The 20,125-nt window shown below is 36.1% G+C and overlaps 1 protein-coding gene across 1 annotated transcript; it reads left to right on the top strand.

Moving 5' to 3' along the window:
* Positions 1-1,067: 1,067 nt before the first annotated feature.
* Positions 1,068-4,860, top strand: LOC126625001 (uncharacterized). Its single transcript, XM_050294073.1, has 4 exons — positions 1,068-2,726; positions 3,545-3,691; positions 3,799-3,915; positions 4,027-4,860. Exons 1-4 carry the CDS (start codon positions 1,185-1,187, stop codon positions 4,633-4,635), a joined length of 2,415 nt encoding a protein of 804 aa, XP_050150030.1. The 5' UTR covers positions 1,068-1,184; the 3' UTR covers positions 4,636-4,860.
* The last annotated feature ends 15,265 nt before the right edge of the window (positions 4,861-20,125 follow it).

The raw sequence follows: 20,125 nt of genomic DNA, 5'->3' as shown, positions 1-20,125 counted from the left end.
TCCTACCATCTTTTAATAAATAAATAAAACTTATTTATATATTTTTATATAGATGAATTTTATTATATAAATTTAATTAAGAATTTAATTTAATTCATTAGTATGGAAATAATTTATTTATGTAAGGGCAATATAGTAATCAACTGAGTTTTCATTCCGATTGAAGTGAATTAGTAAACAACTTATATGGACTCAACATCATTCCTACTCCGATTCCAGACAGTTTTAGTAAACAATTTCAACAGGAATCTGATTCTAATTCCACCTCATTTCAATTTCTCCTCAATCCAATTCCTCCTCAATTCAATTCTTCTCAATTTGATTACGGATTAGTAAACGCGCCCTTAATGGAGTGGCTATGGAGGATGCAACATAGAAAACTAAAGTTGACTGACCAATGCATTTCTTTGAATTGTCTTTTTTTGTTGACTTGGTGCCATAGATCCAAAGACATTTGCATTAAAAAGGATATGTGTTGTATGCAACTTTATATAATCATTTTTAGAAGATGTATTTGAATGCATGATGATTTGGTGTTCAAATAATTTAGTATTTAGAACTATGAACCAGCAACAACCGAATTAGAACCAATGCAAACCGAATCGTACGGTTCTAGTAATAAATTTAAGCGAAACAACACAGGTTTCAGTCCGATTTAGGGGTGGTACTGCACCGAACCACATCGTGCCCACCCCTATCTTTAAACATAAAGAAAAAGAAAAATGTTTTGTAATGAACCGAAGCATTTGAGTGGACCCCAAAACCACAGAAATGATCATCTTTGGATCCCTTCCTTCTAATCCATCAAATTAGGGAATCTGTACCATTGAAATTTGATCAAACGGTTGAAAGTTATTATAACTTTTAAAATGACCCCCTATTTGTGGCTGTTGAATTAAATTTCAATTGTATGGATTTTCTAATTTGATGGATTAGACCCTGGATCCCTTTCCCAAAACCACTTCCGCTTCCACTTCCACGTCACACTCATAGACTCTGAATTTAGCGCCACGTACCCCCTCCCTCCATTCCCCCATGAAAACGCGCCACAGCTATCCCTTTCCTCCTCTCATTTGAAAACTCTCTAAACCTCTCTCTCTCTCTCTCTCTCTCTCTCTCTCTCTCTCTTCCCCTGCAAAAACCCTAGCGGCCATTGAAAAAAGCCAAACCCTCCAAACCTTACCATGCTCCCGCACTCGTACGCCGTCGATTCCCATTCCAAATCCCAAGACCTCGCCTGCACCATCCTCGCCTCCTCGGCCCCGCACCAGATCTCCTCCACCTGCACCTCCATCGAGTCTTTCCTGCACTCCCTCTCACCCGACCAATCCCGCTACTTCTTCTCCCTCACTTTCCCAACCCTCATCTGCAAGCTCTTCGGCTTCGAGGATGCAACGTCATCACCGCCGCCTCCGCCACAACCAGCTTCACAGCAACAACCCTCGCCCTCCTCCCCTTCCTCCTCACCCAACGGCTGGATTGATACCGTCCTCGCGTCCAACGACGTAGATTTAGCCAACAGGCTCTTCGCCCTCCTCGCCCCCAACAGCCTCCTCTTCAACGCAATATCCGCCGTTGATCGCCTCTCCCTCGTCAAATACGTGTTCCCTATTGAACGGTTGCCGGAATGGGTCCGATTCATGCTCTCCTCGGAAAATGATAGCCGTGTATTATCCGATTTAGCCCCAATTTTCAAAAATAGGGTTAAGGAAGACTCAATTAAACCCAATTTCTATCAACTTCAGCTCAATGTCTTTGAATATTACATGTTTTGGTTCGCTTATTACCCTGTTTGTCGGGGAAATGGCGAAAATTGTGATGTTGTTTCTATAAAAAGGAACAAAAGGTTTAAATTTGAGAATTGGGTTTCATCAATTTCTGGTTTTTCAAGCACCAGACGCGGGGCGGAGGTTAAAATTGAATGCAACTTATATATTAGGCTTTTGTATGCATATCTTCGTTCTTTTGTTGGTGTAACTGATTTGAATCAGCAACTGCCACAGCGTAGTTCGCTTTTGCAGTACTCATCGGGATATGATAGCTCGGTCATAGCTCAGGCAGAGTTTTTTGTTAATGCTTTGGTGAACTTTTGGTTGGCTGATAATGATTTTTCACCGCTACCTGTTAATCTGTGTAAGTCATCTGGGGTTTCATTCCCATTCCGATCAGTTTTGGGCGAGACCCCACCAACCCCCGGGTTAGGAGAGGTGGTGAAGTTGTTTGTGAAGTACTTGAATTTGGGTTTGGTCGTGCATAGAGATGGAAATGAGAATATGGAAAACTATGGGAGTCCGAGGTGGAGAGTGCCGGGTTCATTTGATGCCTTCAAGTTGAGGGATGTAGTGGCGGTTTCACCAGGTATCGGATCTTTGAACTTGCTGATACAGAGGCCGCTGTACCGGTTTATATTGAGGACGTTCTTGTTTTGTCCAGTGGGGGCTTCGATTAAAAATATATCAGAGGTGTTTTCGGTTTGGATTACCTATATTGAACCTTGGGATATTAGTTTGGATGATTTTTCAGATCTTGATGCTGTTTTTGACGGATCAACTAAGAATGGGAGAAAGGATAGCCCGCAGCCTCAAGACCGTTGCTTTACATCTTCTTGGCAGGGTTATGTGCTGGCCAACTACTTGTATTACAGTTCCTTGGTTATGCATTTCGTTGGGTTTGCCCACAAGTTTCTTCACACTGATCCAGAAATAATTGTCCAGATGGTATTGAAGGTCAGATTCTTAATCATTTCTCTTTCTAATCCAGCTACCTTTGTTAAGATTGAGTTTCTTCTCCTGGTGATTATGATTCCAGAGTCGTATTGTTGTGCTCAATCTTGAATTTAAACTGTCTGGTTGCTTTGGATGAATGTAGTTACATGATAAGCTCATTAATCATAAGTTTAGAACAGTATTATGTTTCCACCACTAGGCTGGAGGAATATCTGATGATTTTCAGTGGACTGTAACCTCTGTTGGTACCAGGACCAATTTGTTGAGCTCTAAGTCTTCTGACTGTGAATCCTAATTTTAGTGACTGATTAGGTGTTTAACGATGGCGATTTATTTATTTTCTACGCTTTATAGTTGGAAGTATGGAAGTGATGAGTGCTGATGACTTAAATGGAGGTCCCTCAAGTTTATGACTTGCAAATTCTCATCTAAATAAAATTACTCATATCAAACTTTTGTTCATTTCTATTGGAATTTCAAACTTTCCAACTTGGCTAGGTCTTTATTAGGGTTTTATTGAGCTTTGGCCTGTCGAGATGCATTCCTCATACGAACAAATTTTTGATTCTTGAGAATTGAAGATCATACAGTGTGCATTGTTCAGAGTTCGGGATATTAAAACTTCAGTAAGAGGAAATTTTGGTCATATCAACATGTTTACTGAAAACTAGTACTATATGTTAAAACTTAATTGAGAATAATTTGATGATAATTCGTACAGATCCTTGGCCAACTTCCTATGCATTACTAATCTTTTATCTGTCAAAAATAAATATGAAGAATATTTTTGTTTCTGATTATTCTTCATTTCTGTACAGATCCTAACTATATTGACATCATCCAAAGAACTCAAGGATCTTATAAAGATGGTGGATACTGCTTTTCATTCCGAACAAGCAGGATCAGGAAAATTGATGCTTAATAGCTTGTATAGATTTGTTACTCCAATTCGCGAACAGCTCCAGGTAGGTTTACTTCTCTCATCTAATGTGTTGCATTAGAATTTTGATTGCCCAACGGTTTGAATTGGTGTTTGACTGATTTTCTGTGTATGATCTATTGGTATCCCTAGGACTGGGAGGATGGCTTATCTGAGAGTGATGCAGATGGGTCTTTCTTGCATGAGAATTGGAATAAAGATTTACGATTGTTCAGTGATGGAGAAGATGGCGGGCAACAGTTGCTTCAGGTATATATTATTATTATTTTTATTGTTCTCTATTTGTGTATGTTTACTAAATTAAATACATCTGTTTACATGACAAGATCACATCCAATTTTCGCGATTTTGTGATTGCAGTTGTTCATATTACGCGCAGAAGCTGAGTTGCTAGCTGTTTCTGGTGATAATGGTGCGCACAACCTTCAGTGCATAGACTCTTTGAAAGCTCAGGTGAGCTGTCTATTTGGTGGGCATACTGTAAAGGTACTGTCATTTTCTCCTGAACCAAAACAGCCTCTGCAACCCCGGGATGAAATATTCAAGCCCAGGAGAGTTGGCAACCACACTCTGGCTGATGTCAAATACAAGGGTGACTGGATGAAGCGCCCCATCTCCGATGATGAGGTTGCTTGGATGGCAAGATTACTTGTTGAGTTTTCTGGTTGGATAAATGAGCGTCTTGGACTAAACCAGTCGGAGAGCAGCCAAGCAGACCCTTCATATGTGGAAGTGTCAAGCGATGTTGTGGGCAATGTCTTTGGACTGACGGATACGATGAAGGCAGTGTTGGGTGCGGTAGGTTCTTGGCTTGTGATGTTGGGAGTGGCAGTGGTGAAGCTAATGAGGAAACATGGATTGAGGGTGAATTTGAGGATGTTGGCGTCAAAGAAGGTTGTAATGGTTTTGCTTTTGTCTGCTGTGTATACTATATTGAAGAAAGCTTTTGGAATGTACCAAAGGGTGTAGATTAGGGGTTAGAACAAGGATGTTGAAAACAGAGCTTTGCTTACCTGCACATTAACGGTTGAGATTTAATTAAATCTCAATTAGTACTTGTTCACTCGTGAGAAAAAAGTGCGAGGGTGAATTTCCAGTAAAAAACAAAGGAAAAAGGTGTATAGAAAGGGAAAAAGGAACAGGGGTTTTTGTCCTATGTGCACTTTTTTTTATTAGCAATTTTGATTTTGTTAATTTTGCATCAGGAGCTCAGAGCTCTAGAATGGTAGAGGCAAATGTTTTTTCTCATTTCAGGGGTTATAACATGAGTGTCTCTTATTGCTATGTTGTGCTTTTGAAAAAACGGTTTCGCCCTTAGGTGAAACTATGAATCCGGACCAAGGTGCAAATTAAGTTAATAGTAGAACGGAAATGTGATGTTCGGGATAAACTTCAACTAAGGCTTTGAATAAAGGGAATTTTAACGAAAAGTCAACGATACTGTTTATTTTAACGAAAAATCATATTTTTACGCTAAAAAGTCAATCATGGTACTATTCACTTTACCTTTTATTTTGTCTTTATCGTTAAAACTTAGTTTTCAAGCTAATTTCATTAGTTTTCCTTTGAATTAAAATTTGAATCCAAATGAAGTTGCCACGATATTGGTGTATTTGAGGGTGACATGTGCCTGAAATGACCAAAGAAAAACATCAAAGTTTTGAAAGCATTTACACCCAAATTTAAAAGATTGAGATGACATTCGAAAGCGAAATGAACTTCACTCCAGGAGGAAGAGTCACTTTTGTGTTTTGGAACTTGAGAATTCCTATGCATAAAAACCGCATTATAACGAACATGAGGACATTCTTTAACAATGAGGCAGTACTGACTTTGTAGAGGAACTGGAAAGGAACTAACTAGGTCCATAGACACCATATGAGCATGAATTTTGTGTATAACACAATGAGCGAAACCACTAGAAACAACAAAGTAGACGTAGGAGAACCCGATACACATGAACACAAAATTAAAATAATCAATAGGAGATACTCACAAATAATCTCACCAAGGAGGCACTTATAAACTGAAATACTAAAGCGAAAAACAAAATTAAGGTTAGGAGAACCTGAAGAGGGTTGCCACCGACCCCAAGTCGAAACAAGACAGCCGGCTGCTACAGAGTTTCTAGGCCTAGCAACCATAAATGACTGTTGAAGTGACTAATTCTTGCAAATTAGCACCATGTGAAGTTGATGCATTTAAAAACACATTCGATTAATCTGTAATCTTTAGACCCCAAATTGTAACTTTCTTTACCCGTTTTGACCCCAAAGAGGCTTAAACTAATGATTGAATATAGAGTAGTGCTACACATACCATTTATTTATATTATTTTTATAATAGAGATATGGTCCATCAACACATGTGAATTCCATCTTTATTAGAAAGATGGTACATACGATAGTACATATAGATCGTAATAATAGTATTCTTGTTGAATGCAAGAAGGAGCCGAGGCCTGCAAGCGTATTCAAGATAACACATTGCCTTTCTCCGAGTTTGTTTCAAAATTTTTAACCAAAATGGAACACTTTGTGTTTGCTGGTTTACCTGAGGCGTATTGGCCTATATCGTTGTGGTTTTGAATGGAAAAAACATTGAGTTTATTTTAATCTGCATTGGTGGATTGATTTTTGCAGATTTAAATCATAAGTCTTACACCATTAGACTTAGCATATTAAATCAAGTATAGATTAAAAGATTTTGATATGGATTAGGATGCAGCCCATAATTAGATCAAGGGGTGTGATATCCACACATCCATTTTTACTTATTCCACATCTTTTTAGTTTTCAACCGTTGGATATGATGAATTAAAGAAGATCAATGGACAAAAAGTAACAAGGGGTGTGTGAGAAGTAAAAAGAGGTGTGTGGATAGCACACCCCTTAGAGCAATTAAGATAAGGGTTCGGGTCTTGGGGTCTCAGAATTAATACAATCCTTATATATATATATATATATAGGGATAGGATCAAGGGACAAACATTTTGACATTCCTTTAAGTCGTTAGATTACATTTTGAATTAAAGGGAAAGGATCGCGCGAGAGCAATCCCAGGATGGGTGACCCCCTGGGAAGTTCTCGTGTGAGTTCCCAAAAACAAAACCGTGAGGGCGTGGTAGGGGCCCAAAGCGGACAATATCGTGCTACGGCGGAGTCGAGCCCGGGATGTGCTGGGGGCATTGCTTAACTTTGAAGTTCCTACGGAACCCGAAGCCAGTGAGCTCCCAAAAGGTCTCATGCTAGGTAGAGATAAGAATATACATATAAAGCTTACAGGATCCACACCCCTGGACGATGTGGGATGTTACATATATAGATAACTATGAGTTTGAATTCAAATCGAACGTTGCAACTAAAATGATCAATTATCAATCAAACGACACAACTGTGAAAGGCAGTTGTTCATTCTTATCCAAAAGGAGTGAACAAGTCCATAAATTTACCAACCCATTCCATTCAGAAAAGCAACTCCTTCACAACCCACTTTTCATATAACATTAATATTTTGGAGAGAAACACTCAGTACGTTCGATAGAATCAATGCCCTAGTGCAAGGACTTTGATTGTGATAGTTGAATCCTGGTGACAGAAGCCTACAAGAACTACCACACAAGTGTAGAGAGGCCAAATTTCTGTCTATAAGGATATTGCAACCTTACAAGCCTCTATCATCCATCTGTTAGTAAATTCTTGCTTGTTTAATATTTTTCATTTTCATTTGCATTGTTCTCATTATTATTATTATTGCTTTTTAATATTTTTCATTTTCATTTGCATTGTTTTTATTATTATTATTATTATTAGCCTCTTCGCACGCGCATGCGAGAGGCATTTTTGCATCACGGCGTTACGCGCTTCAAAGATTTGTTGCTTTAGATATTCTTATATTTCTTAAGTGATTATTGAAAATAAATAGGATCTCATCACGTGTGAGAGGCCTTTTTTTAATCACGGGCGGTACGCGCCTGTAACAATGTCTAGCGTCAGTTGTTTTTTGTTGTAGTTATCAAGATATATTTTTATGTATTCTGCAAGAGATAGACCTTTTTTATATCATGCATGTTCTGAAAATTTGTCATGTTTTTTGGTTTTACTTTACTAGTTTGTATGTTATTCATGCAATTGTCAAACAATATAGGATTTTAAATACAATTTCCCACCTAAAGTACATGAACTATAAGATGTAGATGTAAATAAAAAAAGAGTAGATAAAAACATAAGTATTAGTAGAAAAATACAAAACAACTTAAATGTCAAAATATAAAGCCTACATAACAATATTTACACTATTCAGAACACACATAAAGTCTACACGTTCACTCTTTTTTTTTTTTTTTAAAAAAAAGAAAAGAAAGTGTACATGTTGACATCATCTTTGCAATCTCCAACCAATGATTGATGCTTCAAATTTTCATTGTCAATCTACCAAAAAAAAAATTGTGAGAAAATTAAAAATCAATAAAAATAGTTAATTGATCAGTGAGAAATTTATATGGAAAGGTTATTGTTATTAAAGTTGTTACCTATTACGAATCATCAAGATTAGCTGAAATTAGGGGCACACATGCGAGAGGCCTTGTTTTGTTTTTTAATCACGTGCACCTATCTATCTTATCTGAAAAAATAGAGAGAAAAATTGTCACATCCCGGCCCAGGTCCACCATATCCCGGGCCTGTTCCACCACCGTAGCATGATATTGTCCGCTTTGGGCTTACCATTCCCTCACGGTTTTGTTTTTGGGAACTCACGAGCAACTTCCCAGTGGGTCACGCATCCTGGGAGTGCTCTGGCCTCATTCTTGCTTAACTTCGGAGTTCCTACGGAACTCGAAGCCAGTGAGCTTCCAAAAGGTCTCGTGCTAGGTAGGGATAAGAATATACATTTAAGGATCACTCCCATGGGCGATGTGAGATGTTACAATCCACCCCCCTTAGGGGCCCGTCGTCCTTGTCAACACACTTCCGACCAGAGATTGGCTCTGATACCATTTGTCAACATAATGATTTCACCACCATTTTCTTTTATCTCCAAGAATGACTAGTAGGCTGAAAAAGATTGTAATATACCTGACAAATTCACAACACACTTCCTTTTCTTTTCTTCTTTTCTTCTTTTCTTTTTTTTTCTTTTTTTTTTCAATTCCACATCTACAGGCCTTTTTCCGCCCAATTTCACATCCATGGGCCTTTTCGCCCAATTCACATATCCACGAGTCATTGTGCCCAATTTAAATTTTCAATTGTCCAGGTACAATACAGCCTTTCCACCTACTTGTCACCCCTTCACCATCATCTTTGAATTTAAATTTTCCTAGTGCATTACACAATAACAATCCAAGCCACTTCATTTCAGGATAATTCACAATGTAGATATGTATATATGTATATATGTATATATATATATATATATATATATATATATATATATATATGTATATACACACCATATAACTTCCTCATTATACAAAGAACTTGGAGGATAATGCAATAGCAATGCTAATAATAATTTCTACTATAGGAATTTCATAATCACCATGGAAATTGCACCACAACACGAGGCCAATCATATATGTATCACACACACACACACACACACACACACACACACACACATATATATATATATATCACATGCATGCCACTTTATTCACAAAAATTGTGAAATCATGCAACCACAATACATATCATCATTCATACCAACAAGAATGCAAGGACCTTGCATATTACAGAGTAGAATCAATTTGGCACCCTTCCCGTCGTCTAAGGTGGCCAGAATCAAAAGATCCGACTGGGTCGGGTCGTAAGTATAACCAGGTAGAAGGATTCCCTACTTCTCCCCTCTCTCCTTTCCTCTCCTTTCTCTCTACCCCCATTGGCCCTCCTCCCTTGATTCCTTCCCCCTTCTCTCCTTTCTATGCTTTTCTTTCAATCTCAACCGTCCATTTTTGTTTCTTCCTTTCACCTCAACCACACATGTGGCATGTCACATGGCTCTAGATTTTCTAAAGCCTTCTATACATGTTTAAAATTACCAATTTATCCCCGACTTTAAACGTTAATAACTTATTCGTTCTAACTCCGTTTCACGAACGGTTTGCACCTACGCGTTCGTGAGGTCGAGCTCTATTCAAAAATATAAATTTTGACCTCGAAAGGTCTACGTATTTTAAATAATTAAGGTCCAAACTTTAAACCTCGTAACTAGTTTAATTTAAAACTAAACTCAAATAACTTAATATAAATTCTCAAAACTAAGATAAAATCTCAATCATAAAAATACTTATTTTAATAATTTCCGAAAACCAAAACTTAGAAGTTCTCAATTAATTTCTTCATAACCATAAATCGATTCATTTCCGATTTTCTCCACATTTAATAATTATGAATATATAATTCATATATTTAAATTTTCAGGGTATGACATTCACCCCCCGTTAATATAAATCTCGTCCTTGAGATTTCAACTGTCACGTTACGAGAAGGAACTAAAACTATTTCCATCATTTCTTTAATGGTGAATACAATTAAAATTGCAGGATGGGTGACCCATTAGGAAGTTGCTCGTGAGTTCCCAAAAACAAAACCGTGAGGGAATGGTAAGCCCAAAGCGGACAATATCGTGCTATGGTGGTGGAATGGGCCCGGGATGTGGTGGACCTAGGCCGGGATGTGACAAAAAGAATTTAAAAGGATGCAGAAAAGTAAAAAACTGATTGACAGAAGGCAGTCATTGTTGCTTTTGAATCCAACAATAAAATGAGTAAATTAAAACATATAGCTTAACAAAGAAAAAAAAGGTAAAATAAAGAGTCATTTACTCATCAACTCAACTTGTCACCAATTTGTGCAGTATTTGATTGTCTCAAAGTATTTTTTGGCTCTCCTTATATATCGCTTTCTCCATCTGCATGTAGTTTGTACTAAATTTAATTCCTAATTACATTTGGTACATATGGTTTGGCAAATAATACAAATAGGAAATTATAGACTTTGCAATGCCTAGGTTGCAACAATATACGTAACCCTCTTAGATCCCAACCATCGCATCTTGAAGTCTTATAATTTAAAAATTAAAACTTAGTTCTAATGATTAAGTTCAAATACAAAGTAAGATGTGAAAAGCAAAATCTCCACAAACTCAATCAATCTCTAAAATATCAAAACTCGTCCCAAAGTAATATAAAAACAAATCATGTTCCCATATCCATGTCCTCTCTTTGTCCAACTTATTTCTCTAAACAGAGATTGTCCTTAAGCAGCTCAATTTGTAGAAAAATTTGCATATTTTTGTGTACTTATTGACAAAAATAAACAGAAGAAAAGTTAAAATATGACTTGATGATTGGAATGAGATACTTTATATCAACGCTTAAAACCCAAATGCTTTCAAACAAAGGGCAAGGGAATTATCAAAAGCAGAAGAGTTGAAATAAATCAAACATTTATGGAAAAAAAAACTAAATCAAATGTTGTTTTCCATTTTATTAGCAAACCTATGACTTGTATGGCAAAGAAGTAATGGTAACCTGAAGAGAAAAAATTTAGGGTAAATTACACAAAACTACCTCAATTATGAGTCAAACCACAATCCATACATCATGTATTAAAAATTGCAATATCATACCTCAACTTATGAATTCATTGCAATGTCAGACATCTGTTAAATTTTCTATCAATTTAATTGTTAAATAATGGCATGACAAGAGCGGGCCCATTCCTTTGAAATAAAAAATTAATTAATTAATAAAAAATTATTAATTTTTTATTTAAATTTTTTTATTTTTAATTAAAAATTAAAACTAATTAAAAAAATTGTTTCTTCCTTTCTCCCCAGAAACTGCCCTCGTCTCCGCTCAATCCTTCATCCGTCCCTCCTTCTTCCTCCTCCTCCTTAAACACAGTCACCATCCTCCAAACTCTCTCCACCGTCGAACCCATTCCCATCCCATGTCCCGCAATCAACCGTTGAATTCGTTGTCGCAGTGAGATTGACGGCGATAAAAGATACAATCGATTAATTCCAAATCAAGGGTGCAATCGATGATATCTGTATGGACATGGGTTTTCCTTTTTCCATATTTAAGTTTTCGATGGGGAGTGGAGTCAACGGAGGAAAATTGCAGGAGGTTGGGTGGATCGCTGTTTGGAGGAGGGAGCGAGGGTAGACGGAGGAAGGGATGGGGTAGGGAGCTTTGCAGACTTAGTTCATTAGTGAAGGGATAGGACAGGGAGCTCCTCCATATTTATGTTCTCTAAGAACCCATACAAAAGTTGATGCAACTTGAAGTGAGGAGGAATCAGTGAGGGCCTTGGGGGTGATGGAGGCGAAAAAGTCGTCAGAGTGGAACCGGTGGTTGATCTCCAACATGTTTGGGTTAATATTTGATCATTGGACTTAGATGAAGAAAAGCCCAAGGGTGCCAAATTAAAGAGGACTTGCCTGAAGCCTAGTAACAAGCCCAGAGGCAAATTGAAGCATTTTCAGCCAAAATGCAAGCCACGTGCTTACCATTGAAGTGACAAGTGATGAAGACTAACCTACTACCAGCCAAAGAACACTTTCTAGTGGCATTCCAAGTAAAAAGCTGAAGACTCACTACCCTCCAAGTGCTTTTGGGTAAGAACAAAGTTATAGCAGTCGGGCTAATTTACCTATAAAAGGAGGAAGAGGCCCCAGAGACAAGGATACCCAACCAATCAAACAAACAAACATACAAACTCTGCTCTCAAGCCAGATTTGCATCCAAAAGCTGTAATCAACCTAGATCCCAATTCTTTTTAGCAACAAGCTATCTCTTGTCTAGTTTAAAAGCTCTGCTATCTCCCTTAGTGGTGTAGTATCGATTCCCTCGTGTAAACTTATTTACCATCCATCCCTTTTTAGCATATAAACCCTATAATTTCAAAGAGAAGTAACTATAAGAAGTCCAACCTTGCCATACAAGGTGAAATCTTGCTCGAAGCTCTTTGTTTGTTTTCTAAGTTAATAGATCTATTACTTAATGCACTATCCAGTATGTATGCGAGTCATATCCACCTGTTTTCCTACTTTAAGAGTCTCATTTGTATCTGGATCCGGCTAGTTTAATGGATAAGTTATCATTAAAAGCAATCTAGGACCAAACAAATGGCTTAAGGAGTTCCGGACTCCCTTCATTCGAACAGACAAGACTATGAACTAAAGTCCTTGTTTACAAGGCAAGAAAAAGAACTTAATGTGGACTTAACCCATCCACGACAATCCTTTGATAACAAGAAGTCCGAGTAACTTGGGGCGCAAGTAATTGACTTTAAACACTCTTGTTCTACATCTGCTATACTGAAATAGTAGTGGCACGCCTAGCACTCAGTTAGTTTTGATTGCGAGCCTCAAGGCCTACACCTAAGGCCCTACAAAGGTACATTTTAGAACTAACTTTGTCCTCTTCTTGTAGCACATCAACAAGCAAGAGCTAGACTACACATCCAAAGTGTCAATCCCTTGAGGAGCTGTGCTGAGGTCTCAGGATCCGCCTCCAGGGAAATCTTCGCCCGAACACATCCAAAAGGAGATGACCGGCTTTTTGCGATCGGCGGTGCATCAGTGGTTCCCGGAGGAGGACAAAAAATTGGTTGTGTTTAAGGAGGATGAGGAAGAAGGGGAGGGAGGAGGGAGGAGGGAGGAGGGAGTGAGGGGAGGAACAATAAGGACAATTTCTGAGGAAGGGGGTGATTTTTGGGAGAAAGGAGGAGATGGTATTTTCCTATAATTAATTTTAATTGTTAAATAAAAATTATTAATTTATTAATAATTAATTATTTTTTATTCTAAAGGAGTGGGTCCACACCTGCCACGTCATCATTTAGCTGTCAAATTGACAGAAAATTTAATGGAGGTCTAACATTGCAACGAATTCATAAATTGAGGTATGAAATTACAATCTTTAAAACATAAGGTATGAGATTGTGGTTCGACCTATAGTTGAGGTAGTTTTGTGGAATTTACCCAAAAGTTTAACTATGGTCATAAATCAGACGTTGTTCTCCATTTTTAACTACATTCATAGTGCAAATGAAATAATAGTCCCGATCTTTTAAATTCATTTGCACTATGACCATAATTAAAAATACGGAGTGGGAGAAAAGAAAATGAGATTAAAAAAGAACCCAAAAGACATCAAAGAGATCTAAAGTAGGTCCTGCAAAGGCAGAGTCAAAAACTAAAAGTTAGCAAAAATAAAACTCAACAAAAGATTTAGTACTAAAAACAATAACCCATACAATTAATCTATTCTATAATGAATCAATTCCATACAGATTCGAGTTTAGGCCTTTTAAATAGATTTAATTTATTCCATACATAATCGTGCTAAGGTTATCGTGTTCCCCACTTCATGTGTTTCTTCCAATAAATACGGAACCAAACCTAAGAACTCACATGTGCATATTCAATCACTCAAACACAAAATTTTCACGGGAAATTAAAATGATGTGGCATAGTTGATTAATTCTCGCCATTTACCTGGAGAAATCAGACAAAAAATAAGCCAAAAGCACATAATCAAATCTTAGGAGAGAATATATGCAAAACCTCTATTTGAAAAGGGCACGAATTGGCTGTAGGAAAGGGATAAAATTTCATGAGCGGAGAAGCCGAATGGCAAGGTTTAAATGCAAGCAACCCTATGTTCGCCGATCCCAAAAGAGTCTGAAAGTGAAGAAGTCTAATTTGTTAGTGTTAGGGGGGAACTGCGGAAAGGAAGTTTGATTCTATCATTGTGACTTGACGATGTCCTTAAAATCCTGCGAACAAAAATAAAAAATGAAAACCCAACAAAAACCACTATCAAACCACTACAATTAACTGTGACTTGATTCTAATTGTAGATAGTAAAATGAAATTATGCAGTACAACAATCTGAAGGCTATCAAATAATAAAGCATAAAAGTGCACATTACTTCTCCATGGCAAAGCTTTTGTCGAATTCCTGTTGAGAAACCTTGACTTTCATCCGATCTCGTTGTACCAGCTTTAAACAATTTGATAGTCTGATTCAAATCTACACCTATTCTCCTTGGGTTTATTGCCCTTCATCCTGCAAGCATCGAAATAAAAATTAAACAAAATTAAAAATATTTACGGTAGGAATCCTTATTGAACTCAACTAGTATTGATAATAGTGAGTCAGCATATTTGAAATTATAAGTTAGTTGGGGTTTTTTAAATACGTGGAAAAATCATATCCTATAATTGAGGAGCTTCATCCATAGTGCTTGCGGTTTGAAGCACGTATCAGGTCCACTACATGCACGATGAAATTAGAGGCAACGGTGGAATAACCATCTTCCACGATAGATAGAAGTTGGGGAACACTAACTCTATAAAAAGTATTCCCTACTCACAGAGAAATTATTCTTCGATTTGGGACTATCGCCATAAGAATACTCAAGTCACTATTGTTCTTTGATTTGGGACTATCACCATAAGAATATTCAGGTCTCTAGTGAGTAGAAGAGTCTCTGTGAAACACGACCATGTCTTCTGCAGGTTAGCTTCATCTGTGTAATTAAAAACTATGATGTGTTCTAGGGTTCAATTTTAGAAAATATTTGATTTATTCCAACACTTACATGTCCAATTTACTAATGGACGCCGATGCCAAATTTCAATGAACTCTTCCCTGTCAAAGAAAATCAAAGGCAAACTAAAAGGAAAAAAAACATAAATATGAAAGCAAATTAAACTGCAATTAACCGCTTAAAATTGTTGGTTTTTCTTTTCTGTATTCACAAATCGAAATGAACTCATGCAGCGGAGAAAGTGATGATAAAAGGTTGGAGTGTGGGAGTCTAAAAACCGAACGGCAACTGTTGGCAGCAGTTGTAATACTGAACGGAACGTGGGAATCCTATCTCCCACGTTATTCTTTTTTAATTTTCCTTCGAGTTTTGTAACTGCAAGTCTGCATAACTTCATCACGTCTCTTTTTTTCTTGTTCTTTTTTAATTTATTTTGTTTTCAATGCAGTTTTTTGTTGAGTTATGATTTTTTACTAGCTTGTCCTCATTTTTTGAATTTTCTGGGTTGTGATTGTGAAGGAAATAAATGGGCATTTTTGGCATTTTGGAAGCTTCACCTAGTTGGGTTACTTTATATATACTAGTCTTTCTGCATGCGCTTAAGTGCGTTCGAAATGTCTTTTTAACATAATGGGCATATAGAGATTAATTTTTTTAGATATGTTTGATTAATGAGTAAACCGAAATGACGTTAGAGCACTTTTAGTGTGTAAAGGCTTCCCTTGGCAATAGACAATTCAATCCTCTCAAGTGAATAGTAACTACCTTTAATGAACAGTAATTACCTTTTACATCTCCACCCCTAACGGTAAACTGAATAGTCATGGCAATAGGCAATAAAATATTAGTATTTTTTATTTTCTCAAATAATAAAAAATAATTTTATTTTTAATTTTGGATAGGATTTTTATACGATCTTGTCACGTCACCTGTCATGATCCGAAAATACAATTTTTGTGGATAGATTTCGATAAGATTTTTAACTAATTCCGTCGCGCAACATGTCCTTCCATGTTTAGAATTGTTGAAAATATTGAAATGTGGTGTAAGATGGGAAAAAATGGTAAGGTATTTATAGAAAAAATAAATAAAAAATTTGAAAGTTTTTCACATTTTTAATTTTTTTTAACTTAATTAATCTGAACCATTGGATTACAAAAAAAAAAAATTGAAATCCAACAATCCAGATTGTGACATGTGGCCCACCATAACATTTCTGTTTTTTTTCTTATTTTTCTAATTTTTTTTTAATTTTTAAAGTAGAAAAACCTGAACCGTTGATTTGGAAATCAAACGATCCAGATTCAATGGCTACAGAGTGGGCTGCCATGCGGGTCTCATCGCCTGAAATCTTGTCGGTAATGTGCCCCCCACACGGGAGTGTTATGCATGCGCCTGTTGCAAATTTTTTTTTTTTATAACGTGACCGAGTTCTCTCACGAGCTCCCCCTCAGCCCAATTGCTTGAATGCACTGGCACCACTTTGGCAGGAGATTGGATTGCAAATGGAGCCGGTCCACAAGGCACAAGAGGATGTTGGAAGTGCTCTTAATGTTACATTGAAGAACATGGGATAAAGTTTTTGAAGGTGCCAAAACTAAATAATGTTAAGTTTTGGCACATTGACCCAAAATGGGAAAAAAATGACATTCATAAGACAAATCACAAATTTAGAAGGGAGGAGATCTTTATGTGACATTAAGTACCAAGTTTTTTTAAAATTACATTATAACTTAGATGGAAACAAAATGTTTGTATGTACAACATTTCTTGCAATCTCATGTTGTGTTTGCGATCCTTGCATAATGAAGCATATAGTGTAAATAGGTTAGCGTATTGTTCCTACGATGCCTTTGGTTTGACATTTGAAAATGCAAAACATTTATACGTCTCAATCGGACTTCATCATGCCGACCTATACGATTAATTAGACTGCAACAAAGATGCAAAATGTACATAAACTTTGTTAATATATAGTACACTGTATGAACTTAAAACATCAGTACATCAACTAATTGATCAGGAAAACCAAAAGGCGACATAAGACAAAAGAACAAAAATAAAAAAGAAGAAAAATTTAGCTTACATCCATTATATATAGTTGAACCATAAATCATAAGGCAAAAGGAAAATACCTTTTTCTTTTTCTCTCTGTTCGTTTTTAAAAGGCCATCGGCTGCATTGCCTTCCTGAGAGCCTAATGGATGATCACCATTCTTGTCATCCCCTTCTATTTCATCTCTGGCAGGGAAAGTAGCATTTTCTGTTTTTGACGCAACAGCAGCAGTGCCTCACATCGACTCTCTCCAAAAGCCATTCCATCCTATTTATTTGAAACTCAAAGCTACAAATATTTAGGACATAATAAATCTAGTTATAAAAAGCATATAAATTCAACAACAAAAGTGAAATCAAATCAAATGAATCAAGGCATGCATATTTGAACTGTAATTACAAACTGTTACAGAGTACACAAAAAAAAAAGAAAAAAAAAAAGAAAAAAAAAAAAAGGGACTTCAAAGGAAATCCAAGTTGATAACTGAACAGTTTGGGAAGAAGAGGCTAATATAACATGTATAGAAAAAGCTCAAATTAAAATTGACGATATATGGAGAAAACCCTAATATAAAATCAAAGTTTGCAAATTCATTATCCTACCATGAGAAGATCAATTTAAGCAACTAAGAATAAAAACGTAATGAAAAGAAGTGCAATGGAGAAAGAAACTATTTTAGTTCTTGGATAAGGAGAAGTAACGAAGGGAACTAAAACTGCAATAAAAATAAAAAATAAAAAATAAAGGGGGAAAAATAAATTGAATACCTGAGATGATCGTGGTTGATGAGAAGCAGCAGCTGTAATTGCCATGCGAGATGGAGAGATGAGCAGTGAGTGGAGTACGTTGGGTTGTTTTGGTCCTTCTCAAGTCTCAATAGGTTTTTCTCAGATATCCCACAAATAAATTAGGGTTGAGAAAGTTAAATACTTAAGATTATTGAAGAACCCTATTTTATTTTCCATGGAGAACGTGGTGAAGTTTTGTGGGAGGAATGAACAACGTGGTGAAGTTTTGTAGGAGGAATGAACAACGTGGTTGAAGTTTTGTAGGAGGAACAAAGAGCATGCCATCTTGTGAGAAGTGGTTCTTGGTTTTTTCTATTTAGTTTTTACTTTTTCCGTTTAATTTTTAGTGTAAAAAATGTAAAAGTTTCATATTTCTTTTACAAAATTGCCCCTGCAATATGTTATGTATTATTTTTGGTTAGTTTTAATTATTTTTTTGTTTCAAGGACTTTTTAGTCCACTTGTTTTTTGGTGAAGCCTTAGACACCAAAGTTGGCTTCTGGCATTCTATTAGTAGAGATAGATTATTATTATTATTATTATTACTAGTATATGCCCACACACAGTGTGTGAAGTTTTTTGCTTTGATTGTTAAAATTGAAGGAAAGAGGAAGAGTGAGGGAGAACATGGGAGTGAGGAAAGAGGGAGAAAGGTTGTTTTTTATTTATTTATTCTTTTTTAAATTAGAGATGATTACTTGCATGTAGGTGAGGTTTAAAAAAAAAGTAAGATTTTGTTATGTGAAATTATGTTATTGTCCCTAACTTTTTTGTTGTGATAGAAGACAAAGATGTCCTTACACTCTATTTTGGTTGAAGGGTTTCATTAATGTAGTTTTAGATTATTATTAGGGAATTGTTATTAGAACTCCAAAAATCTCAATCTACACTCCAAACTTTCTATATTTGGAAAGAAAAATGTATTGTGAGAAGTGTAGAATGAGATTTTTGAAGAGCCAATAACACTTCCCTATTATTATTATTATTATTATTATTATTATTATTGTGTATCAAAAATGTTATTAAGAGAAACCTCTTTGTCAACTTTTTCCCCTTTCTCTTAATAAGTGCATATATTTTTCTATACTATTATTAAGAGAAGTCTCCTTGCCAACTTTTTCCCCCTTCTTTTTTTTCCTATTTTGTTATCGTTATGTAAATATTGTGTAGCAAAAATGTTATTAAGAGAAGCCTCCTTGTTAACTTTTTGTCCATTTTTTTTCCTATTTTGTCCTCCTTATGTAAATATTGTGTATCAAAAGTGAGGGTAAAATTGAAAAAAATAAGTATATGATTGTCATTTTCTCAAAAAAAAAAAGAGGGTAAAATAGGAAAATTAGGGATATGATTGTCATTTTGTCAAAAGGTACAAACTTACTATTTTGCCCTCCTTTTTGTCAATAGGGTGTATCAAAAGTGAGGGTAAAATATGAAAAATAGGGATATGATTGTCATTTTGTCAAAAGGTACAAAATTACTATTTTGCCCTCCTCACGTCAACATTGTGTATTCAAAAGTGAGGGCAAAATTGGAACAAAAGGCGACAAAAGGTTGACAAGCTCTCTTCTCTTAATAGAATAGATATATAATATATATATATACACACACACACACACACACACACATAATAGAATATAGATTATTATTATTATTATTAGTTTGTAATTTCTAAATATTGTTATCAATAAATCATATTTTCTGTTTTGTTTACAACAATCTTATAGACAGAAAATTTGTTATGGAGCAATCAATCAATATGAGTGGTACCAAGAACCCTCATTCTAAGAAACCAAAAAAATTTAAGGGAGGAGACTTCAAACGTTGGCAAAAAAGGATGTTGTTTTATTTGACAACATTGAATCTTGCACACGTTGTGAAGGAAGACACTATGAATGCCATTGATGCTTGGACTTCAAAAGCTATCTAAAACACAAGCGTAAAGAGATGACCATGGAGGAATTGGTTTTGAGGCTTCATATTGAAGAAGATAATAGGAAAAGTGAGAAAAGCTTCATCTGTGGAAGCCGAGGCTCATGTTATTGAAGCAC

Source organism: Malus sylvestris, chromosome 6, assembly GCF_916048215.2.
Source record: "Malus sylvestris chromosome 6, drMalSylv7.2, whole genome shotgun sequence".
Classification (NCBI taxonomy): domain Eukaryota; kingdom Viridiplantae; phylum Streptophyta; class Magnoliopsida; order Rosales; family Rosaceae; genus Malus; species Malus sylvestris.
The sequence above is the reverse complement of the archived record's forward strand: the minus strand, read 5'-3'. Positions and strand labels throughout refer to the sequence as shown.